This window comes from Mycetomoellerius zeteki, unplaced genomic scaffold, assembly GCF_001594055.1.
Source record: "Mycetomoellerius zeteki isolate Tzet28-1 unplaced genomic scaffold, Tzet1.0 scaffold128, whole genome shotgun sequence".
NCBI classification, from domain to species: domain Eukaryota; kingdom Metazoa; phylum Arthropoda; class Insecta; order Hymenoptera; family Formicidae; genus Mycetomoellerius; species Mycetomoellerius zeteki.
Window position 1 is genome coordinate 469,845 of NW_017256212.1, and position 27,035 is coordinate 496,879.

At 41.5% G+C, this 27,035-nt stretch overlaps 2 protein-coding genes across 2 annotated transcripts in view; both read left to right on the forward strand.

The window, feature by feature from the left end:
* LOC108731431 (uncharacterized) overlaps positions 1–24,705 on the forward strand; it is a 102,401-nt gene extending 77,696 nt beyond the window's left edge. Inside the window, exon 5 of the mRNA XM_018461764.1 lies at positions 24,442–24,705. Within this exon, the coding sequence (XP_018317266.1) occupies positions 24,442–24,624 (183 nt within the window). The 3' untranslated portion in view covers positions 24,625–24,705. The remainder of the gene's footprint in view (positions 1–24,441) is intronic.
* Positions 24,706–24,860: 155 nt separating this feature from the next.
* LOC108731468 (homeobox protein prospero) overlaps positions 24,861–27,035 on the forward strand; it is a 30,554-nt gene continuing 28,379 nt past the window's right edge. Inside the window, exon 1 of the mRNA XM_018461816.1 lies at positions 24,861–27,035. Within this exon, the coding sequence (XP_018317318.1) occupies positions 25,326–27,035 (1,710 nt within the window). The 5' untranslated portion in view covers positions 24,861–25,325.

Below are 27,035 nucleotides of genomic sequence, written 5' to 3' on the forward strand. Positions count from 1 at the left end.
TTTATCTTTGACTGTCAAATTGCTCGTTTTTACTCAATACTAAGAAAAATACATTAAAATATTTTAAAATTCTATTTAAAAATCCATAAAAATAGGAGTTTTCGATTTGAACCAGGGGATGGTCCGATTTGGAACCAATAGTTCTAAATCGGACCGGAAAAAGCGTTTTTACATTTTCCATTATAGTTTAACACAAGTGAGAGATACGTCAAAATAATCTCAAGCAAAAATGAAGGAAATTAAATGATCTTTCCAACAGCACCTCCGATTTTACGATCGGACTTTTATTTATGCCTTATAGAAAGCAAATAGGTCTGATTTAGACCACTCTCCCCTATATGTAATTTCTCACATATGCTCTTATAATATATTATACATTGAATAGAAATAATTATAGTACACACACACATACACATAGGAAATATTTTCTTTAAACAGCATTTTTTGAAATGTTAATTATAGGATATATACAATACGTACATATATACTGATTTGTGCATACTGATTTTAAAAGAAAAATTTAAAAGATACTCAAAATGCACGATAATATTACATGATTAAATTCTTTAAAAAGTAAACGTAAGAAGCAAAATTATTTTATCAAGATTTTTTTATGTATCTCCCGTTAAAACCTTCGCTGCGCTTCTCGGAGAAATATTATAGAGTTGGTTTCCGTCGAAACGAGGGTTGTTGCATCGAGTATGTAAGAGGGCAGAAAACCACCCCAACCGAATCTAAAGCCTACGCCCTCCAGTGAGAGCTTGCTCCAAGGATTGTCCCCACTGCTTATTTATTTCTTCATTTGAATTTTATTATCTTGTTTCGTCGTTACGGAGCCTGGCCTGCTTCCTTCGACATTATACAAAAGTACAATTATTTTTTGCAAAACATAGCTGCCTCAGAGACGAAAAGGTATATTAGCTGTCGAAATAAATTCTTTTTAACACGCTCATGTGACGTTTTGCTGCTGTAGCGCGAATATTGAAAGAAAAATGAACTGCCGTGGAAATAAGTTTCAAAGGTCCTCGAAACCGACGTCGGTGCGCGGACCAGCTTTGCTAAATTACTCTGTAGGAAAAGTTCTGTTTCACGAGCGGCTTGCCCATTTCCATCCACCAAAGGGTTGTTAGCAACAACCTGTGCTCAGAAACGCAGGAAACGTATGTGCTAACACTATACGTTTGTTCTGTCGAATGTTAGCTTAAATGGGGGATGCACGTGTACAACAGTTTTGTCGAACCCCCTGACCTTTCGCCGCACATGGAGTCAACTTTATCGATCAGTGATGCGGTTTCACTTATCACGGCGTATACTTTGGTATTTGAGTTGAAAGAATTCGAGAAATCGAAAAGTATTCTACATACAGATAAAGATAATGACAAAGAGAAAAACCCATGTAGCTATAGCTATGAAAATTTAACTCTGTTTAATACATTAAAAAATGTTAAGTTATTATATATATATATATATAAAATGATATTATTTCTTTCTATATAACAATAGCATAATTAATCAAAGAAATAGTTATCACTAATAACTTTCACAAAAAACTTACTCGATCCGCACAAACTTAATTGCTCTTCGCGATGTGAAAAATTGTTACGATCGCACCAACGATTTATCCAGGTTCGTGACATTTACAGATACTTAGCAGGTCAATGCCTTTTCGCTAGGTTTTGCATCTCATTTATAAAGATTTCGCTCCGTTTCAAACAGAAGTTGAAGGTTTTTCGCTCCTTTTTCATCTCTTTCGACCGCATCCTTCCGACATCCTCTAGTGCCCTTCTTGCGAACACGACTTAAAACTCACCGTCCTTCGGTCGAATGGGGTTTCGATGGGGTGTATTCGACGATTCGTTCATCGACAACTTACAGAGCCTCCGACTTCGTTTTCGAGGCTCCGCACGTTTTCAGCTCGTTAAACTGCTGGATTTATCGAGCTGCTTGAATATTTTAAAATACATATTGATCGCGCGCGGTAGATATATCGATTATTACAAACATTTGCTGAAAATTGTCATTGTTTATCATATGGCTAAAAATTACCAGTTCCAATGTCATTATAATGCGACGATATAGATATAGACGATGCGATATAGATTTTTATATATATATATATCTGTATACATATATATATGCAACAACATACGTCACATATAAATGGCATGATAAAGAATTGATCAAGTTTTGAATCAACCGATAAGTTAAATATTAAAATTTTGCAAAAAAATTTTGTAAAAAGCATTTTTTATCTGTAAAAGAGCTGAGATGAAAAACTTAAGAACGTTGCCTATACATAGCGTTACAGATGCTTCCATCTGATAATCTAGCGGAGTATTAAACGGTTTTATGACGCGGAATCTTCTTAATAGCGAAAACGAGCTTTGATTCGAAGCAAGACGAACCCCAGCGAGTGATAGACGAAGAAAGATAGTGATGAGAGAACAGGAAGGGGTGATGGGTCGAATGAAGAAGCAAAGTAAGAGAGAGAGAAAGAGAGAAAAATGAAAGGTCTGAGGAGTCGGCCACCGACTTCGACAACCTGCACCGGGAATTCAGGGGAAAGGAGAAGGAAAGAGTTAAGAGTCGACTTGATGACGAGCGGTGTAGCGGAGGAGGTTGCGGGTGGCAATGTCGGGAGGTAAAGTAGACTGGATGGAGGAGCCCACGTTGCAATGATATCGATTCCAATGCTTCTTACTAGACGCGGTTGGTTAGGGTGGGCAACCCCTTACTTTTTATCCCTTTTCGTTCGCCTCGCTTCCCTGCATGCTCCCGACTGCGATACCCATCCTCCTTTTCCCCATCAGATCTCCGTCGCGTTTTCCTCTCGCGATATTTTATTCAGTTATTTTTGCCAGTACTCCTTTCGTCGCATCTTGCATTTTCTATCATTCCTTCCAACAGAGACATCTCTCAAGTGCTAGTATGCAAAATTGTTCTCACCAATTGTTCGATGGTGATCAATAGAGGTTCTTTATTGACGAGCTTCATGTTTAATGGAGAACATTGTTTAAAAATTAAATGATCGTACGTGAAAAATGAGCATCTACACTTTAATACAAATGTCCTTCAATTTATTCCATATAAATATATAATATCGTATGTTTTTTCATTAGAAACATTTTTATTTCCAATACATTTCTATATCTTATTCATTTATTTTATTCTATATCTTAGTCTTTTATTTAACGTTCATTTTGTAGAGGAACACTGCATGATGAAATTTTGTATCTTGACGATTCGAAATTTTGTCCTTTTAATTATTACTCTTTTCGTGTTGTAATAAAATTTTTTTGTCGAATTTATACTTGGTGAATTTTTCACAAAAAAAAAGTATATAAATACCATGAAGACGAGGGTAGAAACAAGATCGTAGGCGACGAAATAGATGAGGAGAAAGAAAGGAATGAATTGGAAGAAAATATATATATCTATAGAGATCTCCTGATTACTACAAGTTCCGTCTTTCGCCGTCTGTCTTTTCGTCTTTCCCCGCTTCATCCACTTGACAGAGCAGTCTGCTCGGTGGTCCTCCCAACCCTATCGCTTTCTCTCTTTCTTTAACTCCTTCCACCCTCTTCAGCCCAGCTCCCTCTACACAACGAGTTTCTCTCCGTTTAATTGATTTCTTAAGGCCCGATAGCGTTCGCGGATGTGATTCGAACGGATGCAGTTTTTCCCACCTCTCACCCCTTGCTCCCGTTCGAGCCCAGATTCCATCATAATCTTACCACTACCACCTTTCCTATCACTGTCGGCAGTCATCTCGAATTTTCTTCTTTCCTCTTTCGAGAACCGTAACGACGATGAGAACGAAGTAAACAGCGATGGATTGAATGAATGGCGGCGGAGAGGGGCAAGAGAGGCGGGAAACGGTGATGGTAGAGGGGCCTAGGATGACGGAGGGTGCAGATGGACCCCGAGGGAAGAGAATGCAAGATATTGCAGCCCCGCGGGACACACGGGGACGTAATCTCCACGACGGAGCCGGAGACGTATTACAATTCTCACAATCCTCCAACCGCGAAGTCACTCAGTTTCCATGTATGAATGGCCTATTCTCCTTGGCTTGTCTCTAGAAAAGTCTATCTATTCCGATTACCGCCCCTGCTTTTGCATATCTCTCGTCTTTACGCTCCTCTCACGTCTCTCCCCCTCCCTCTCATCCCGCGGCTGACTCATGATGGGCATCAGCCTGACTTTTGCCCATCCTCTTCCATCTACTAACTTATAAGAGCGGATTCGCGGAACAAAGATTTCATTTTTCGTTCCGAGAATCAAGAAGAGACTCCGAAGCTGCGCGGTGGAGGAAACGAAAGCTTCTTGCGTTGCAGATTTCTTTCATTACAACTCTTAATCATCCACTATGCTGACTTTATCATTCTGAGCTTTCTGACATATGAAATGCAAAAGGTATTGTGAAATATAAAATATAGAAGATTTCTGTGAATAATAAATATTTTTCTGAATGCTTTTCGCAATTAAGATAATTGATAGATAAATATATCGAAGAAGATAGTAATTAGAATAATACATCTGTAATATAATAATATAATATATAATAATGAATCGGAGTATAAGAGTTTGTGAGAGATATATGATTATTTCTCAAACGTCAATATAAGTTTAATATTGTAATAACTTCAATATATATTCGTTAATATAAATTCAATATTGGCACGGAGAAATTAATGATTTGCTTCTTGAATCGACCTTTCTTAAAATATCCCCTAACTTTTAAGTGCAGACTGCAGTAGCCCCCTTCGTCCTCGAGATTTCATGCTTTCCTTGTTCCTCTCTCTGTCCCCTTCTTCTCATACTTCTTTTCTTCTATATTTTCTCCGTATCTCCATCTCCTCTTTTCTCTTTCCATCAGTCGATCCGACCGGTGCTATGTGAATATATGAAGGGGTGCGAAATCATACGAGCGTACACATGAAGTAGGAATTGAAGGAAGATGAGGGCCAGGACGAAGGGGTTTACGCAGAACAAAGAATGCAAGTATAAGGTTGACGGGGTTGACTCTCTGAGGAGGACTGCGATGGGTGGGTGATGCATATAAGATGGAGGCTGTACAATGTACGCACCCTCAGCGCACTCGAGGCTCCTCAAGTAATATTCGTGAAGGGATAAAGGGTACGAAGGAAAGATTCCGAAAACTCGACCGTTCAATACATGCACATTCGTAGGTTCCCTCGCCATATTTTCTTCCCTTCGATGCCTTCGCTTTACAGTATCTTACGCGTGCGTTTCTTTCCGCATTTTCCATTGCAGTCTCTTGTTTTCTCTCTTCCTCTATCCTCTCTTTCCTCTTCCGGTTCTGCTTCTACACTAACGGTTGCGTCGTTGCTAGCAAGCCCGATCGAACATCGTTAGAGACGACACATAATTACGTTTAATGGGACTAGAAAGGAGCAACGGTGCAGAGACGAAACTTGCTCGTGCACGTCGACGTTCCATTTTCCTTTGCCGGGCTAACTTATTGGCCATCATGAAAAAAACCTTATAATTACATCCACATTGGAATGTTGCGTCTTGCACAAAATGATATGCGAAACATTAATACTGCAACAATAACGATATTTATAGAATCTTAATTTTTTATACAATTCACGAGATGATATCTCGTATTTATATTACATTAATTGACGTCCTTCAATTTTATTCAATCTTCCGTCTGAAATGAATATTTCTTCGAACTTGAGCACTCTCTATAAGATGGATACGCCGTCAACACTCCAACGTTTCTTACGCATTTTTAGACGGAGGCGATTGAAGTTCAAGTGGCGTCGTCATCATTTGCGGGTGTACTCACCAGCCTAACGCAATCCAACGCTCTTTCCTCAGCTTTCCTTTTGTTCTCTCTTTCAAGAAGAGGAAGTCTTGACGGCATCCGCAACGAAACGACGATGTAAACTTTATTCTTACGCCACTTTATCACATGATGTTAGTCACAAAAGGGTGTACTTTCGTCGACCGCGTATGCAGGTCGAGATAATCTCTTAGCCGCTAACACTAACGAGCTTTCGAGAGCTTGATTCCACTTCTTCAGCCAACATTCCGTTCCTTTATGTCTCATCTTATGTCTCTCCCGTCTTCTCCCTCCTCATATATTCATCGCTCTTCATACGTCACTTCTAGACGACATCTTCAATCGACCGAGTTTTCTTCCTGAGTAAAAAACTGAAAATAAAATTCTGAATCTTTTTGGTAGAAATTTATCATACGATAAAATTTCACGTGTTTTCTAGTTCACTGCAATTATTTCCATTAAATTAGACGTGGTGTGAAGGCGAGAAACGTTTTCAAGCTATATCAGGTCACACGATTCATTGTGTAAGCATTTCATTTAATTAACAAAATACAATATACACTAAAGTAATTGCTTGTTATTAATCAAATAATTTATGATATAAAAGACACAATAAATAAGGCGTTTGAAGTAGAATTTTCCGCAAGAATATTAGCGCGTGTTTATATAAATCAACATATCATCGATATACATCTCTTTACTTTCATGTAGCTTTATCTGTTATATGCTATGTTTATCCTATCAATTGATTGATTAATACATTCTTTTCCTTTGTCACCGCAACAAAAGCTTCTTGTTAATACTCTTCCCATGATCACAATCCGAGAAATTACAGTAGGAAAAATATACACGCGTTCTCGATGGAATAAGCTTCGTAAGTCGCGCAAAGCACATGATGTCGACGGTCAGGACGTTGGCAACTCGTATCGAATTCGTTTCCGACAACGATCCTCGTCTTTCGCCTCTCGATAGAAAAGAAGCGTCCGTCGAATGGACGATACAAAGAAGTCAGTCCGTTCTCCCGTGCCGTTCTCCATCGGGCGGAGTGTTACTTACAGAAATCACAGTGCAACACACAGCGTGCTACTTACGTCATAAATGGAGAGGACGACGATACAAGAAGTGCACAGTGGTAGGAGGGACACAGTCCGTTGGAAACCCCCAACTCCCGCGGTAATGCCGAGAGCACGCTTGCTTGTCATCGGAAGGGCTTTTCTTGTTCTTGGTGCGCGCGTTGGACAATGGCGAGAAAACACTCTCGTACTAACCATTCTGCCTCCTTCCCTTTCTCTCTCTCTCTCTCTCTCTCGTTTCGTTTTGCAACTTGTACATTGCCTTGCAAGGATTTTAGTGTGCAAGCGTTGCTCTTCATGAAGCTGCGAGAAGCTCGACGAGAGTGAGGAGACAGTATCTTCTCAATGTTTTTTCCCTTCGCTTTTCTTCTTGAATCGCGTACTATATCGTTCTAGTTCTTCGTCATCTAAGTAGAAAGAGCGAGGACGGAGCCGAAGGTGCGGAAAAAAGTAGGGGCGAATAAAAGTAGCGCCGGTGCAGTCGACATGCTACGAAGAGAAGATCTCATCCCGTTCACGCGTTCACCGCGGATCGAGGAAAAACGGGGGTTGAAGATGGAATTCAAGAAAGCGGACGCAGCTGAATACGCCGAGAAGGCTATGCTTTTTACCATCTCTTTCTGATTTCGAGTCCTATTTTCGCGCTCGGGACGACGGAGCTATGGACTGAAAAAAAAAGGAAACGGATGAAAAAACGCGAAGGAGAACGTAATGCGCACGAGTGGTGCGAAGCGAGAATTGTCTCTTTTCTCATAATGTCACACCATCTCCAACGCCACGTGATTTCAACGGCTTTATTAGCTACCACGCGTTCTCACCAAGAACTCCTTACTATTCAGAAAACGAGATGCACATTGCACGTTCAATTCTAAAACGATTGCGATGATAAAAACTTATATCTGTAACAGCGTGAACGCTTGCATTTGTTAATAATACAATTAGCTCTATTTCTTCAATTTTCAGCGACAATAAATCATGGTAGATTAATGGAACATATTGTTATATACTCGAACAAAATTATAATGCATTTGACAAAAGTGTGAGAACAATGAAATCGTTTGTGATTATTTACACTTGCGATCCAGCACTTATATGTTTCTTGATGCATCGCATAGGTGTGTCACACTATAAATGTAAATGACCGAACGACAATATAATTTTCTGTGGTGCGCGAAGTACTCGAAGCGCGACAAATAGCGACAGGAAGTGCGTGTCCACTGGACCAAGTATCCTTAGTGGAAGCTTCCACTTTCACGGAGGAAATGGGCTCTCGCTTCTTCCGTTCTCGAGAGGAAAACGCGGTGACCGATGGCCGACGATGATATACCTAACGATCCATACAACAAAACCTCGTTTATTAGCGTAATTTGATTTTTTTTTTCATCATGCTTCATTATATCATATTTCTCCGACGTAGTGGATATAGCGACAGGTGATCGACTTTAAAATAACACGCATGCCTATCGTGTTTCAAAAGTATACATTCCGAGTATTCGACAGAAAAAAAACAATGTAATGTTTATACTACCCTCTGTGCCGACATGGAAGCGACGAAAAGTGATATTGAAAATCGAAGAGAACGCGGAGGAAAATGTGCACGTAAAAATGTTTCGATATGGCTCCGGCGTGTAACTGTTCCGCAAAAGTACATGTGATGAAGTATAGATGTGCTCGCACGAAAAATTACATATTATTCATCGTATCGTTATCACTCCTCTACGATTGATTAATTCTAGAGAGCTAGTATATGTAAGATTGATGTATTTTATATTTTATACAAATCGAATATTATTATAAAATTATTTTAATTAGTAATATGTTCCTTTGAACTTTTAAACATTAAATTTGATAAAAATGATAAATTATTTTTATGTATAATATTATTTTTAAATAACTAATAAAATAATACAGCAGGGAAACTTCGTGTTCAGGGTTGATTAAAACGACAATTTCTTTTTCATTTATTTAGTCTTTGCATCGACAATGAAAGATAAATCGTATTTGAAAGATTTCCTCATAATCATTTGCGAAACGCATTCGAAAACGTATATATTCTGGACCAGTTACATAGTCTTGTCTGAAATTGCTTCCAATTTTTCAAATGAAGTGAGAACTCATTCCGTTCTCTTGCCAGGATAGAAAGAGAAAGAGTTGAAAGGGGAAAGAGAAGCGAAGAGAGATCCGATCGGTAACTGGTAAAAGGACTGCGTAGCGAAGTGGGAGAAATCAGGGAACGAGAGTGCAAGAGAGAAAAAGTAGAGGAGAAAAAGAGTGAGTGAGAGTGCGTGAGAGGAGTGCCCGTCCTAAGGGGGACGGTGGAGCGATACCTGTGCGACTGTCTGCCGTCCGGACGTCCGTTGTTTTGTTACAATCACGTATCTGTGCGTTTACGCGGGCACGTATATCGGCACGTCGCGCTATGACATACCAACACCGAGAACCGATCCAGGATGTGAGCTTCGTAACCGGGGTTGGGCTCGAGTGGAAGCGCAGAAGCGCGGCACCGAAAGGTGCGGACGCGTGTTCCGGCCTTGGCGAGCCGTATCATTGTACTCGCAACGGAAATGATGTCTTAATTGATCCGCCGCTCTTCTGTTGGCCTGGGAGATTGCCTGGCCGAGCGAGGCTCGCGACGTCCGCGAGAATTTCCGCTCATACATGTGATATTTCGCGATCAACGTGGCAATATGGGCGAATTAGACAATCAAGCACCATTTATCGTCAGGCCAAAAGACAGGACCTAAGGACAGGAAAACATCATTTGCCATGAGGGCAAAGGATGGGACTTAAGGACAGGAAATTCATAGTTGTCCTTCTTAATTTTCTACGTAAACTTCTCACTTTTGTTCACAAAATATGATTTTATGGGCTCAAGGAGCGTTGCCGAATATTTTTATGAATAAACGGAAGAGCAACGCCGTTAAGAGGGAAGATATATCGACACATACCTTTCGTTGTCGTCACTCAGAGTCGCGGGTTGTAAACCGGCCAGAATGAACTTAAAGCAGTAAAGAGAAGTCGTAATACACGCGGGATGACATAACCAGCCGCACAACTACATAACAAAGTATTATAAAAGCATTTTATTGTTTACGAGAAAGCGCTGAGGCATCGTTCGCACGAGCAGCATGCCCTGCATCGCGCGTTTATGCGTTTCTTTCCAACGTGACAGCCGCGTTCTGTCGATGAGAAAGTACTCTGAATACTATTATTGTTACATTTGATCCAATTGCACTTAAGTTTTAACACTTCCGACGCAACACATTTTCACGACATTTCGAGATGCAGAAAAATTCCTTATAATTTATTTTAGTTTGAAAATTCGACGTTTCCTGCTTCGCACTATGTAAAATGGCAACTTGCCGCAACATATTAGATTAAGACCCGATTGCATATTACTTTGATTTTAAACAAGGCTTAAAAATAAATAAACTATCTTTATCTCTCCTTCTCTCTTGGCTTTAAAGAGAGAAAGTGGAAGTTTTAAGCTTCGCTTAAAATCAAAGTAACGTTGGTGCAAATGTACCTAAATATATTAAAGACTAAATATCATCTTTTTTGGGTAACAATTTTTGAATTTTTGCTACATCAATTAAAATTTTTTCTCTCTCTCTCTCTCTCTCTCTGAAGAAATGAAAGAAAAAAAAGTTTAGGAAAATTTTAGGTATTGTTCATTTGTAAGAAATCACATTACTTGCGTTTGTATAAGATCATATATGCGGTTTTGATATGCTGAAGATGGTACTTAGTGCAGTTCTGTGTGTGTACACACAGATACTCCCTAAAGGGTAAAAGGGGTATCCGCCACGGAAACGCACAATGGGTCCATACGCACACGTTTACGCTTTGCCGTACCCGCGCAATTACGCCCCGTACACGAAGCTGCATCGCATATGCATGTGTGCCGACAACTGCAGATCGTATGTGTGTACGTACGTTCCACACGCGTCGCGTCTTTCTCTCGTCGCGAATTTGCAACAAGTTCGCGAGCGATGCGATAATGGCGCGTGCATGTCGTGTGAGTAGGACAAGCAGAAAACAATTATTTCTACAACGGCATTGGTAATTAAAGCCGCTTATCCGTTTAACATAAACCGACTTGAAAGTGCGGAATCAAATAAATTTCGACAAAATGATAAAAAGCAGATTATCAGTATTGTTTACGAAGCAATAATACGCTTTTATTAAAATTTTTAGAATTTTAATTGATAAATTTCAAATTGAAAAGCATTCTGTTATTTTTTTTCTGTTTCTTGAAATTTATTTAAATTAATTGTTTTACATAAAATAGAGATAAAATAATTTTTTAGCAACATTTTGCGATTTATTAATATGATTCGTAAATCTTATCTTGGTAATATATATAAATTATATTTCATTTAATGAAACATGATTATATTAACTCATATCAAATGATTATTGTTAAAAAATTATATTAATCTTAATAATGTCTAATTTTTCAAAAAATTCGATTGTCAGAAAAAATTTCAAGCTAACTGCAAAAAAAATCGTTTACTCATAAGATCGACCTGCAAACAACACTGCGATGCTGCTCCTCGGAAAGGCAAGTGTTCTTGGCGTAAGGGTAAGGGGAGTAAGGGAAGAAAAGCCGAAGGAAAAAAGAATCCGACAAGTAGATTCCTCTTCGAGAGAGAGAGAGAAAGCAAAAGGGATGGGCAAAGGTTTCGCGCGGCCTAGAACGAGAAAGTGAATCGGGGAGACGAAAAGGGAAGGAGGGATTATATGGTCGTGAGTTTGTCGAGGAACGATGGCCAGGGACGAAGAGGGGTAACTCAAGACGGGTCTAAGTGAGTCTTCCGGCCGACAGGCAATGATAGCCCTGAGAACTGACCCGACCCCCGGATATGTGTTGCGCATATATGTGGGGACACAGACACGAGCGAGTGTCCAATGTGTCATAACATCACGCGTCTCCGTTCGGCCGGCCGGGATCTATGATGACGGCTTATTTCATAAATCGGAGATCCGCGCGACGAGCTGACGGGCGTAATGTAACGTTGGCGAAGCGATTGTGCGCTTGCTCGATCAATTGCATGCGCTCCACTCGACGATATGCGCGGTTCGCTTCGCATATAATTATAGTATACCCTTAATTTATATCAGAATAAAATAAAAAAGTACTTTATACGTGGGAGATTATCATTTACTCGATTATCGTACGTCTTATTTTAAAACAAACAACTTCGTTAGAACAAATTATCCGTCATTAACAGATTAGCTCGAGTTTGCTGGAAGATTCGTGGAAATCCCCGTCAGATGTACGATGCACATCAACTGCGCAAGATCTGTGAGACGACAAAAGGATGACATAATGTCAGTTACGCCTACACCTAACCTTGTTGCTGTTAGATAATTGCCTTAGCATGTGAATTATTTGCATAAGAAAATATACACAAATCGCGCACTACAATAAATATTATACAATTCCATGTATCGTAATCTACGGTACAACTGATTTACATTGCGAATTATTAAAAATATTATATTATAAAAAATATAATATATATAATTAATAAATTATATGTAGGTACAATAAACTATATATAAAATATAATTTATGTAATAAAAATTTGGAAGAACAATGCATTGGTAGCGAAGCGATATTGATAACACAAGAAATAATAATTCCGATAATTAGATATAAAATCGTTGGCATTGATATTTATTATAAGCAAAAGAATACATTTTAAAAAAGAATGTAACATTTTAGAGAGAGAATAAGATTAAAGATTAAAAATTTTTAGATGATATAACTTAGAATAAAATGTCATTTATTTCCATATTGCACGATCATTTCAATCATAAATACAAGTAAAAACTGAATATTAATTAAATTTAAATTTATAATATTTTAAATTATTTTAAAGTTATCACTTTAAAATTAAAGCTAAAGTAATGTAAAAATTAAATTTTTTTATTTGCACGATAGCACATCGTTATCACCTAACAATAATTAATTCATTACACCTCACGTACGATTTAAATCTTAACGAGTATCATGCTAGAAATTTTATTCACAATGAGAGAGAGAGAGAGAGAGAGAGAGAGAGAGAGAGAGAGAGAGAGAGAGAGAGGGGAGAAGATCTGGCTGGGCTTGTAGAGCGATCGATGGTTTCGAACACGACTAAAGCACTCATTTGTCTTCGTAACCACTTCGCTTGTCAAATCAGCCGCCCTATTATCGCGCGGGTGTCATTAGACTCCTGAGATTTAAACGACCGTTTTGAGCCAATATCCTGACAAAGATAACTTTCGAAAGATGGTTAAATGGCTCGCGGATAATATGACTATAACGTCACTTCTTGAAAGGGCGATAGCGAGGATGAAACTAACATGCGCGTTACTAACAAGGCACCGCACCCGTCGCAATTACGCTAAACTGTTGTGTACGGTCTTGTATGTGCTTCTATAGACTTAAATGCAAAATTAGTACAGGCATATGTACACAATAACATACTATTCATACACTCTCAAAAATATCGTGGTGCATTTAACATCATGCGGTGTCTATATAGTTCTGTTGATGTTAACATTATCGCCATCATGTTGTGGATTTACAACCTATAGTGTTAAATCCACATCAAGTTAGTGTTAATATTAACACCAACACAATAAGAATTACATAGACATCGCATGGTGTGTTAAATCCACATCAATATTTTTTAGAGTGCAGTTACAACCATTACAGATGACATAAATTTATTATACACGTTTCTCACCAATTGTTCGAGTAAAGACAGCAAAAAGCACATCTTATTTTACTCGCATTAAACGGGATAATTACTCAATCATGCATCGCCAGTTAATCCAATAATCCTGCTCTTTTCCATATTACGGCGAACTTCGCGGGACTGTTCGCATCGCACGAACTCCGGAAAGGATTTTACGACGGCGGTCGCGGTGGCGCGATGGCGGAGGGAGCGCCTCTGCGGAAAGAGGCGGTTGCGACACGCTTCCGTGTCCGACATCGTGTCTCTTATTTACCAATTCGGAAGTAATGTAAATAATCGCGCCATCACGAATGCAATCGCGGCACGAATGGCCTGGGGGCCGATCTCTCTCTTTCTTTCTCTCTCTTTCAGGAGACGAGGTCCACTGACCACGTGAGACGCGCGAGAAAGTTTAGTCGCAGTCGCGCGCCATGCGGTTACAGTGCGCGATAGGTCAATACTTGTACGCTTCTCGCGACCGTCCAGGTGTATCGCCTTCCGCACCATTGTCAACAAGTTCCGGATCTGAGACACCCACCCATCTATCGTGGCAATTTTTATTCGGTCTCCGCTGGTCGCGATCAAGCCTTCCTTTCCTTTTTTTCACCGCTTACGACCGAATGACTCATTCTGTCTCTTAATAAGATCTATTGCCTCTTCCCCTCTAGCTCCCTTAAGCTTTCCCGCTTTATCTGTCGCAACCGTTCTATTTCCCCTGCATGTCTTTCCCGACACTTTTGGAACGCGGAACGTGGGAAACGGCACGTTTACGCACATATTATCCACGTCTAGCACACATTGTCGTCATGATCTGCGTGCGAAAATTAATCGAGTACAAACGTACATTAGAATTTTAACTTTATTTTAATAACAAAGAAGAAAATATTTTTGTAAATTCTCTATTATTTTAATAAGTTAATTAGTATGTTTTAGTATGTTCTCCACTTTAATATTGTTAAGTGTTATATAAGATAATAACAATATTTAACATTTTTCGGAGCTCTCTCTCTCTCTCTCTCTCTCTCTCTCTCAAACAGAAGCTCTTTCGCCATCTGCAGAACGGCACAACACACTTGTAACTTGTCGCACTAAAAATTTTTCATCATGGGTGTCGAAACATGACCTGTTTTCGAGTATTCTTCTTATTTCTTTATTAATCTCTTTATTTCTTATCAAGTTATCAAGTTCATCATTTGTTACTTAAAGCTTTTTTTATTTGTAATCTCTCTGTGTTAGTTGTAATTTCTTTATTAGGGACGTAGCCGCATAATTTACTTCGAAAAATATATCAGGCTGCATGTATGCGTACTCTATTACACTTGTTAGCTATAAATACATTTAATGTGGCGTAGCATCATGAAACTGAGTTCTTACCGTGTTATTTAAAAGTCAATGAAACTTGAGAACATTGTCTACCTGCATGTACTTTCTTCGCGTATTTTTCTCTGTTTTTCTCTAGTTTTTATTCTACATTGCTTTTACAATTGTATCCTATCTCTTAGAGGGCTTGCCCTAGAGCAGCAATAAACGCTCAATCAATCAATCTCTCTCTCTCTCCCTCTCCCTCTCTCTCTCTCTCTCTGTATATAGTAATAGATTTTAAATAAAGCGCGTCTATTTCTCTAACATGTTCATCTCCTTTCATAACTCATTAGGAGGCCTCGATACAACACGTAAATCCTGTTTAATTAAGTGTAGACTGAAAGAGGAGGAATCTCCAATGTATCCGACGCGTTGCACCGGTGCGTAGGGCATCTCACGACGGTGATTATGCGTTCGTAATAGAGGCGGTCGAGACGATGACGTACGTGGAGGTCGATTTGTAGGGGCTGCAGCAGGCAGAGGCGAAACGTTGATAGTGATCGTGACGGTGGCGATAGTGTTGGTGGGCACTTGAGGGAGTTCGCCGTTTCCCTTATTCCTTCAATCAACGTCAGCTGGGGAGGAGAGTCTAGTATGTACCCTGGACAAATACTCGCATGCTCCATACTAGAGCAGCATAGAGCTCAACGATTACATCATCGTCGAGACGGCGGTTAGGCTAGATGCGTCTTCGCCCTCTCTCGAATCATCAACATCGATCCTTTTTCGATGACGTAAGCGACCGCCCGCTAAACAGTCATTGTAGAAAATCGTAAATGATAAGCTCAATTCCATTCAATAATTTTATTTTTAGTTCGAATAACAACAGTTTAATATTTCAATAAATTATACTGGATTCATTAATAATTGAAAATATTTGTGAAAGAAATATTTTCAATTATTATGTGAGAGTGTTTGTGAACGAGAAGCATAAAGATATTTCCGAATAAATTCAGAACAATCGGTCGATATCGCTATTCCAACGATATCGCTAACAGAAATAACACTATTAAAAATCGAGAGGAAATTTAGTTATAAGGCAAATCTAAAATGAATAAGTAACTCACTTGCAATTCTTCATTATTTGCAAATTGGAACGAGATATACTGCAGAGAAGTACATTTTTATAAGAAAATGGCATTATTTTTACAATGACAACCGTATATATAATTGGCAAAATTTTATATGTGAAGTAGTTTCTAACGCAGTTTTAACAAACCAAAGTAAACATTATCAACGAAAATTGTGGCATAAGAACTGATGAAAAATCAATATTGATCGATTAATGAGAACAAAAATAATACCTGCAAATTAGTTCGACCAACCAATGATCGCTAATTAATCTACTTATTTCAACTTATCGGAGACGAGTAAAGGATCTCATTTTGATAGGAAGGAAGAGAGCCGGAAACGCGCTTATGAATACGTTACGAGATATCTAAACAAGCTGTTTAGACGACTTTAAGTTAACCCAAATTGACTCAATTGGATTAACTGAGCTACAGCTCAACACACATGTGCATTCGACATACTTGGGAACCGGCCCGTACGGGCGTCATCGTATCCGCGAGCGAGCTAGTCTTTCGCTTCTCATGCAAATAATGCATCGCGTTATTTCCAGCACTTTAGCCCATCGTCCCGCTTCTCTGGCGATCCCTTTTTCTCACACGCCTCGGGGTCCTCCCTCCTTCGCCTCGCGTTCGCGAATTTAGCTGGTTAGCTGAATTGACGGCGTTTGGGAAAATTGGCTCGTATCCTCATCGGGTACGCAGCGTCACCCGATGGCTCGCTCCGCAGGAGGCCCTCTCCGCCGTCCCCGTTTGCTCTTACGCGCATAATGTGCGCGTACACGACGACCGAGACACGCGCACGACCAATCATGCCGAGTGTCTTTCGAGCGGTGCACTACGAGCGCGCTACATCCTCCCCTACCGCGTCGTCGTGGATCACGAAGAGCCTTCCGCTCCTCGAACCGGTTCGTACATACGCGTGACCCGCTGACGCACGTCGTCTCCCCCTTCCCCGTGTCCTGTCTCTCATGTCAATTTACACCGGGGGCCGCGGAAGGAAGAGACGAGAGATAGGAACAAGCGGTAGCGGAGGAGAGCCTGTACAGGGCTTACGTATGAATGTAGAATCGGAAGGGATGTTGTGGATTGGAGTGTCCGCTTCTTGGCCGACCCTCGACCCTCGGCGCGGCGTCGGAGTTTCTCCTCCATCAGCGTCGATGTTCCTCCTTCGCCTCCTCATCTCCCTCACCCTCGTCTCTTCGACGGCTCTCCATCTTCGTCATCGGTGCATTCCGGCGCTTTTGCTCTGTCTTTCTCCCTTGACCGCTCTCCGCGATACATGGATCGTCGGAAGTCACCTTCCTCATTATCATACCAACAGGCCGCTCGCTCACTCGGACACAGCCTTCATCCTGTGCCCTAGTCACTTACGGCTTGCTGGTGACCAACCCAAGAGTGATCTGGTCCATGATCAGTCGTTCGAAAGGGCCGACTGCAGATCGTACGAGTTAGCTCGAGAGCCACTGGCCTGGGGGACAAGACGCAAGTCCATTATACTCAATCACGGCATGATTGGCTCAAACGATCAGACCACCGCTCGCCGCACTCGCTTTACTCCGCGGAGATTTGCGCGGACGTGCCACATTGCATTTATCTACGTCAAGAAGATTCTGTCTTCCCGTCGATGTGTTTTCTCGTTTCCGAAGATTTCGTTGAGAAATTGTCAATAACAAATAAATTTAAGCAAGTTTAACAAATTTACTTTGCGAACGAGTTATTAAAAAAAATTGAAATACAATATTATCGGAATGAAAATCTGCATTTTAAATACTTAATTATGTAAGGAGGGAAATTCATAACATGGATTCTTAACATCTCACACGTTGGCTTTGTGCCCTGTTGATTACCAATAAACATAGGATCTGTCACTCGCTAGAGGGCATATTCGATCGATATCTGGCAGTAACCAGATGTTTCCAGCCTTAAGGGCGATCAAAGGTACGTTGATTCTGCGGGACCCTAAATGTAGATCAAGGTCCAGCTGCATCAGAAACCACGATGCCTCGTACGATGTGATACCCACATTCGTATCTATTTATTCTTATATCTATTCTCTTAGATCTTAGAAGAGAGGATGACTTTCGATCTCCTGCTGAGTTATTTCGAACACGTTTCATTTTACTTTTTAAAATCGTGTGGTCGTTAACAAGACACACGAGTTAAGTTTTTATAGACTTTCTGTAACGTTCGTATAAACTATACATTGTATTTTACGTTGAATACGTAAAAACACGTTCAACAATACGCGATTTACTAGTTTCTCTAGAAAACGACGACGTGTCCCTGTTTACTCCGGAATACTTTTAAAAATGACAGCTTTCAGACGTTTTCGCGGAGATACTGTGCCGTTATAGACACAAACATACAAAACTTTGGCAATTGAATATAATTAAGTAATCCTCGGTACCCGATAATGCCTGTAGTATGATTGTCGTTATCGCAAAAACTAAAAAACATGTTGGCTGACTGCCATAAGAAGACTGCGCCTCGAAATGGCGACGACAATAACGCCAGTAATCCTGAATGTTCTTGCTTGCCAATATGCTGCGAACGTATCTCCATAATTGCCTCGAAAAGTAGCCAATAAAAGACGAAGAAGAGAAAAACTAAAATCTCTCTACCGTAATTTGCTTTTTCTTTCCGACTATTCATCCTCTCGCTTCTGTTCTTTATTTTATATTGCATCTGCCTAATAAACAAAGAAATTTTAGTAGAAATATTTTCATATTAAATTATATTGAGAGAGAAAGAGATAGACAGAAGAGAATATATTGGTAAAAAAAATATTAATATAGAACATTAAACTCTGTGAATGTAGCAATATAAATCTTGTATAAACTTTTCCTTTATTATTGTATCTTTCCTATTGTATAGATTTTCTATGTTTTATTTTTTATTTTCTATATTTAAGACAAAATTAAGACAGCATTAAGAAATTACTGGCAAAAGCAGAAGTGAATAGAATAATAATGTAACGTCGACGTAAGCGAAAACCGTTACTCCTCCCCTGGCACGAGCCAGCTTGTTCACGCGTTTCTTAAGACGTTAGAAAGGCGAATAGTCCGTTCAGCCCCAAGACGTTAGGGCAACCTAGTGGGGTATAACAATGACAACAAGAAGCCGAAACGTCGGTTATGCCTCGAAACGGCAGCTGGCACGCGCTCTTCCCGTATCGTAAGGAGGCATTCTTACCTTCTTCGCCCTTCTCCTTCGCCTTTCCTCCTCGATGGAGCGAGCGCCCAAGGGGGAACCGAGTCTCGAGAAGTTACCTCGATCGGGTATACAATCACAGAATACCTGGACATTTAAATCGGAAACTCCACCCGGCGAACCACCTGAATTCTACCGAGGGGGCCACCTTGATCTTGCAGTGTCGTCGGTAACGGGGGAGTTTCTTGGCTTCTTGAACATTTCAAGGTTATATATTTTGCTGGAATTTTGCTAGTAAAATTATTAATTTATTCTTCATTTAATTCACAGCTATAGATCGGATAATTTTTTGTTTTTTTAATACTATGAATAATTTGATTTAATACAATTAAAACGAGACAATTTGCTTATTTGTAAAATATTATTAGACAATCGTTTTATTGTTTATCAAGCTTGTTAAATCAGATACGGTATCATTGTAAACGATACATTTTTAACGATGTCTGTATTAATGAAATACAACTGATAAGCTTTAACAAGCTTCATTGATTTTACTTTTATACGATACTCGTAGATAAATATAAATACAGAGATCAAATTGACCAGCGTAATTAATTCTATAAACCGTTAAATTAATATAATAAATCATTAAACAAAAGTGCGACTGTTTTCACTGCATAAATTCTCAATTTCCGAGTTCGATACCGCAACTTCGCGTCCACGCCATTGAGAGGGCAAAGACCGTTGTTCCTATTTCCTTCCCCAAGGCAGGACGAAGGGCGTCACAGAAGTTTTTGTAGCCTTTAATATCAGACGTTAGCATTTCCCACCGCGAGAAGTCATGGGAACATATTGAAGGAAGGTCGTGCAGACGTCTCGTGAAAAGTCTCGGAGATTTTCGTACCTTGGGAAATTTCCTGACGATCGTCGATCTCATACGAAGGAAACACCATTGAATTGTTCACCTTTCTCCATTTCGCTAGAATATAAATCTGTAGATGTGTACAACTTATAAAGCTATATAAAACATGCATAATATGACTGCTTTCCTACCGTTATAGTAAAACGAATGATCGTAAATACAGGCATTTTGAAAAGACGAAACTTAAATTTCGCCTTAAATCGTATCCTTATAGAATTTCGTTCCTTGCCTCGCTACAAATGCAATACAAAGTGCGACCCGGAATGCCGCAACGTCAAACTTTCGAAAAACACCGGCGCTCATTATCGCGTGTTATCTGCAACGGCATGAATGGGAACCGAAATCGAAATGAAAACGGCGAGAAGGTCATGCTCACGTGTCAGGAATAACACAAGCGTGGCGTTGACCCACATTGTTTTTGAAACGCGATTAAACTCATTGAAAACGACCGAAGGTAGATTAATGGCGTCGGGGCGCGTAACCGCGAAAAGCGGGGCAAAAAGCGAAACAAATTTAACGAGCTGTGAATTATGAAAATCGGTGACAGGCCGCCGCTTTTAAATGCTCTCTCGCGCTCTCTCCGGCTCGCGCCCTGCTGGGTAGGTTCTCACTCTTTCTCTCACCAGTTTGGTTTGGGCGCGTGCCAGTGTGTGTTGAATCGAAACGATTCGAATGCAAAATAATAATAAAACAGTGGGGCTCGTTGAAGGTGGGTGCGGTGGGCGTCGAGGGTGGGAGAGCGGGTAGACGACAGAGAGGCGGGGTCGGCAGCGCATTAACGCAATTAACCTCCAATTAATAACACATCAATTGACACCCGGTCAACTTGTTGCATCAGAGCAGGCCGATAATATGCTGAACGCGTGTGAATCGTGTGTGTACATACACGATGGTCCGCCGTGTGCGCCGCCGACGCGTGTGAGTATCCCGACGTACGTTTTGCTTGCGCGTGTGCGCGTGTCTACACGTTTGCGCTTAGGCAAGACCACGGACGTGGCCGTGTTTGTGCGGTTGTGGATGCGTGTTACGGCTACGAAGTATGTCTGTCCCCCTATATATCGTCGTAGGCGTAATGACGAAACGAATGTTACAATAATTTTATATATCGGGAGGGTGAAGTTGGTACGTGCCTAAGCGTCGTGCGTGCATATATACACGATGGACATGGACTGATGACCACAGTCGAGTTCCCATGCAACCCCCTGCGAGCACTCTCACCACATGACACCTACAGGGGGTGGAATTCCGATGCACATGCCACTGCTGTGTTACCTCGACAACGCCATGTGGGGTACGTACACCATGTGATGCTCACGTAGGAACTATCTTCCTTCATTTCTTCGGCTGTTTCACAAGGGGAACTAAAAATTGTGACATACACAAGAATATAGCGGAATATAAGCTTAAACGTTCATGAAATTTGCTCGCAGAAGTCGCATCGTTTTTTAATCGATATTCGACTTGCGATTTTTCATACGTCATCATCTACTTTAAAAAACAATTACTTGTTGTAATATTACCTTGAAGTTTCATCGAGAGTTCCCCATGCGTTAACTATCCTACGTATTACTTGCGGACCCTATCACTATATGCACTATAATCACGCTTTGAAATCTACCCACCTGCTTAAATGGTAAATATCGTATGACGTGCAGGAAATGGTCATTGGTGACTTGCCGATGTGTGTTTTTCTTGTACTTTAATAATCGCTGATTTTATGACATATTGAACTTGAAGATGACTTTATATTTAATATATGCAATTAACCTCCGTAGTTATCTATGAATTGATTCTTTGACGGTGGAAAATTTTTTTCGTACACCATTCTCTCGTTGTAAGAAAATTAATATTATTTAAAATGAGAAATAAAGAGAAGTTTTATTACACATTTTTAAAATTTAAATTTGTGAGTATCTGCCGAAAATCAGTCATCAGATACTAATAGCAGTAAGATCCTGTGCATTACCCCCGCGCATGCCTTGGTGAACGCACTCCTCGCGTGTAATTAGTTCGTCGCGTCTACTTCCGAATCGACGCAACAGTGGGAGAGTTCCTGAAGCCATTTCCGGCAGGGCACTGGCACCTTTTTGTTTTCCCCTTCTCGTCCCACGCATGACGGCACACGGGGAAGTACCGATCAAAAACGGGAAAGACAGAAGTTCATCTGACCCCCCTCGAAGCGTCCCTTCCTATCCAGGTACAATCGTCGTCCCATAGACCTTATCGAGGTCGACACCATATGTCACTTCTGGAGTAACGAGCAGCAAGCGCTGCACCCCTCTAAAGTAATTGCCAACGGAACTGCCTAGTAATTTCTCGGAACGAATCGCTCCTCTTCGAGGAAGCGGCCGAGAACGCGCTAACTTGGCGTAATTGAACGTTTACGTAATAGTGATTCAAGTGCGCAATGAGGACGTCGATGATACTTCAAATACGCGCGCGTATTTGCTCGTATTTCAATAATCTGTCTTCCTGTTACGCAATTTACAGTTCTCGGCCTTCAAGAAAGAAAAATGTGTTATCTTTGTGATGGGTACCGTAACTTTACTCAATATGCTTTATTTATAACGTTATATATTATATATACTATATAAATATTATATTTTATATATATATGTTTTATATATATATATACATATATATATTTGTATACATAAATAAAATAATATTAATTTTCATAAATGTTTGATCTCGATAAAGCAAAATAAATAGAAAAAAAATTTTATTTTTATTTGTAGAATTTTCATTAAACTTTCTTTACTTTGTGACACCTCACGCATTGTTCTCTACAAGCTCTTTTGACTTCTTGATACGTATTGGAACGAATATCGAGATATCCTCGTACGCAGGGGGTTTATGCGTAGACGAACTATGGAATATTGTCGGCTTATTGAGCGCAGGTGCTTTAAACTGCTCAGCTGTTGCTTCGAATCTCGTGTACATGTACACAAACGTGTGTGTCCGTGCACTGTATTAGTACGTATTCAAGCTCTATACCATAACGCATACGTGCAACTACACAAACGTCTCACTTACGCACTTATACGCAGCGTCAATTGAACTGCATGACGATCGAAGCTTCTAACAGGCCGTACCATTGACGAATGAAGAGCGATTATTTGCGCGCGTGGAGACTACAACAAAAAAGGATTCCATTAAAATATTTCGTGCCGAGAAAATAATTGCAACGACAATAACGAAATATTATCGCCTCATTATAACTTTGTAATAAAGTCGGTATTAGCGAGCGGCAAATGTATGAATAAAATGAGAACGTAAAGATCAGCTATATATTGTATATGAATATAAAGGTGCAGAAGAATTCTATTTTTCTCATCCAAGCAAGCCAGATGGACCTGGTCTATGATCGAGCGAGCAATGAGTGGACTATCAATTACTTTTTGTGCCCCCCTTTCTTTCACCGGGTATATCGACCGACGACGGTATGTGTCCCCCGGCGAAGACCATTCTAGGCGGAACTGCTTATGTATCGAATAAGATATTCAACGCAAGTAATTTTCTTATGGTCGCTTCTCAGGCAAACCACCCCCTTCTTCGCTAACCCCCTCGTAACTCACTATACTTTGAGTTTTTGCCTCTATCGGTCGCAGAGTGTTCGGACGAGGGTGAAACATATTGCTTGCAACTGTCACCCGCGGTCTGCTCTTCTTCTTCGTCGCCGTCGTCGTCGCCCTCGCTGTGGTCGATCACTGTATTTTTAACCGATAACACTTCGCACTCCTTTCTCATGTTCTATCGTACTGTGACGTCATCTTGCGTAGAATTAATATTTTTTTTCCAATGTCCATATCTTGGAAAATAAGAAATGTTTTCTACAAATTCAACTTTTAAGAATCTATCGTGAAATATATATGTATATCTAAATATAAAATGAGATACGATAAAATACTAAAATATAATATTTACAAAAAGAGAGCGTACGTGCGTTTTTATTGCACGTATGTTTTTATTTTTAATGAAAAAAATATTTGCAAAAAACATATTATAATTACGAGGATTAATGATGCATCTGTAACAGATTCTCTTTCAACATTCTTACCATACATTCGATTTGTGGTTAAAATAAGATAAGCTAATAATAAGAGGAAATGACAAGTGTACACATCGTCGAGTACTTCCTATCTACGGAAACGACGTTTCTTTCAATGCAACAGTCTATATACAGAGCTTAAAATACTCTACCGTGTGCTATTATAGTACCTCTGAATCGATTCTCTTATTATATACATATATAGACAAGCGATATTCGTTTAGACGGCACAGATCACCAAGATGAATCGTTGTCTTTTTATTACAGACGGTGTATCGGAGAATTGAGGCCACGAAAATCGAGACGAGGGAGCGAGGGGCACTTAGCCCTTTGGCGAGCTCGAAGGATGCAGCTCCCAGGCGGGAGCACGAGAATTCCGCCCGCGAGAATACCGGCTTCCCTTCTGGTTATCATCAACGGGAACAACATCGCAACAATCACCGGGAATAAACGCATCGGTAGCAACAGCGGCGGTCCCAGTTGCAACAATTACCGTAGCAGAAGTAGTAAGAAGCACGACAGCAGCGGATATAGACCCGATAACGAATCGAATCTTCCGAAGAAGACCCGCCATCTCGAGACGAGGGCGAACGGCCGACATCAAGTCACCGAGCAGCATCCTCAGCCGTTGGCGTCAGCTCTACGGTGGAAGGTGCGGGGCGAGGAATAGTGAAAAGAAAGCACAGAAAAAGCGAGGAACGACGGAAGAAGAAGAAGAGGAAGCGCGAGAGAAGGAGAAGAAGAAGAGGAGGAAACAGGAGTTCGCCGGGAAAGAGAAGGGTGCCGGCGTCGTCGTCGTTGGCGGCGGCGGCGGAAAAAGCAGAGGAGGCGGCGGAAGAGGAGGAGGAGGCGGTGGCGGCGAAGACGACGGAAAAGAAAGAGGAGGAGAAGAAGACCGAGAAGGAGACGGCAAAGGCAAAGGAAGTGGAGAGGCGGTGGTGGTCGGTGGCGGGCAAGGTGGGGAGCATTAGAAGAAGGAACACAGAGAAAAGGCAGCTGTAGTAGGGGTACCGGAGAGACTACACAGTGCAGAAACCGAGGCAGCGCACTGAGCCACGAGGGGCTATTCGAGCGAGAAGGGGAGGGTGACAAGAAGCCCTGGCGGGGAGGGGACGCGGAGGCCTTCGGGGGGCCGACCAACCAGACGGCCGATGATGTCATCGGAGGAGGAGACCGAGTGTTTCGCCCTCTACGGAGCAACCACGGAAAGCAAGCAACAGCAACTCTTGAAGAAGCAGAAGCGCACCAGACAGCGCGTGGACGCCGGCGAGCCGCGCAACAGTTACTCCAGTATACCGAACTTTAGCTCCCGGCCATCCTTTCTCGGTGGTGGTTTATACGGCTCAATCTTTAGTGGTAGTGGACCACCGTCGCATCAACAATCGCAACAACAGCAGCAACAGCCGCAGCAACATCACCAGTCACAATCGCAACAACAACAACAGCTCCAGCAACAGGCTGGAGCGACTGGCAGCCAAAGTCATTTAGGTACAGCTACGACGGGTCCTACAACTCAGCAGCATTCCGCCCACGCGGCCTTCGGCTTCTTCGGGGCTCCGGGCTTCGGCCCCGCCAAGATGCTGAACGAGTTATTAGGAAGGCAGGTCAAACAAGCCAGTGACGCTGGCGGATCACCGCCAGAGGGCGGTCACGGGATGACCGGTGCCGGCATGGATCCCGCCTCGAATTTGCAATCGGGCGCCGTAGTTAATTGTGATGATCCTGCTACGGCCGACCTCACGCAGCACATGTTACGCGACATGCTTCTGCAGGGACGCAAACTCTCCGCTCTCGGCGTGCAGGAGCAGCCGAACAATAACAACAGTATACATAATAACAACAATAATAATACTACCGCGGAATTACTTAAATCACAGCATCAGCAGAGTCCCCAACAGCATCAACAGCAAAATAGTGATAGTGCGCGCAGTGGAACAGTGCAGAGTGGCGGGGAGGAGAGTGGTGATGGTAATGTCGTGAATAGCGCGAATCACAGTGATCGTGATACCGTGATGCCGGGCGATGCTGAGGACAGCGCTGAGGATGCTGCTTCCGCGGCACGCGCGATGGAGGAGGCCTTTGCCGAAGCCGGTATGGAACCAGGGGCGAACTTGGATGGATCGGATTGCGAGCAGAGCCTACCTCCTAGCCCAACGGCACCAAGATCGGGCTCGGTCTCCGTTAAAGAAGAAATACAAGAGTCGCTGAATATCAAACGTAGCCCTAGTCACTCTCCTTGTCCGATCGTGCCAAAAACCGAAACGAACTCTCCAACGACAGAGATTAAACGCGCTCGTGTGGAGAACATCGTCAGCACGATGCGCAGTAGTCCGGCGCTTCAGCCGGCAACGGTAAACGGTTGCAAGAAGCGCAAGCTCTATCAACCTCAGCAACAGACGGTGCATCACGTTCTTCAGCATAGTGTCAATGATACCATGATGGACGACGAAGACGAAAGCGAAGAGGAGGAGGATCCGGCTACGATCAGACAGAAACGGGAGGAAAAAGATAATTTGAAGATACAATTAAAAATGTTGCACGAGCAATTGGCGGAAATGCAACAAAAGTACATGGAACTCTCCAGTAGAATGGAGCCAGATACAAGTGAGAGCGGCGATGCGCCACCCAGTCCTCAACCTCAACCACAACCACCACCAAGACCGCCACGACCTCATCCACCACCGTACACCAACGGCCTCCCGACCCTCCCACCTGATCACCCCCACGCAGCAGCTGCAGCTATGTATCACATGGGGCATAAACTTTACTTTGAACAACAACATGCTGCCCTCGAGAGAATGAAACAACATCAAGAAGCGGCTGTGCGGCAGCAGCAACAACAACAACAGCAGCAGCAACAG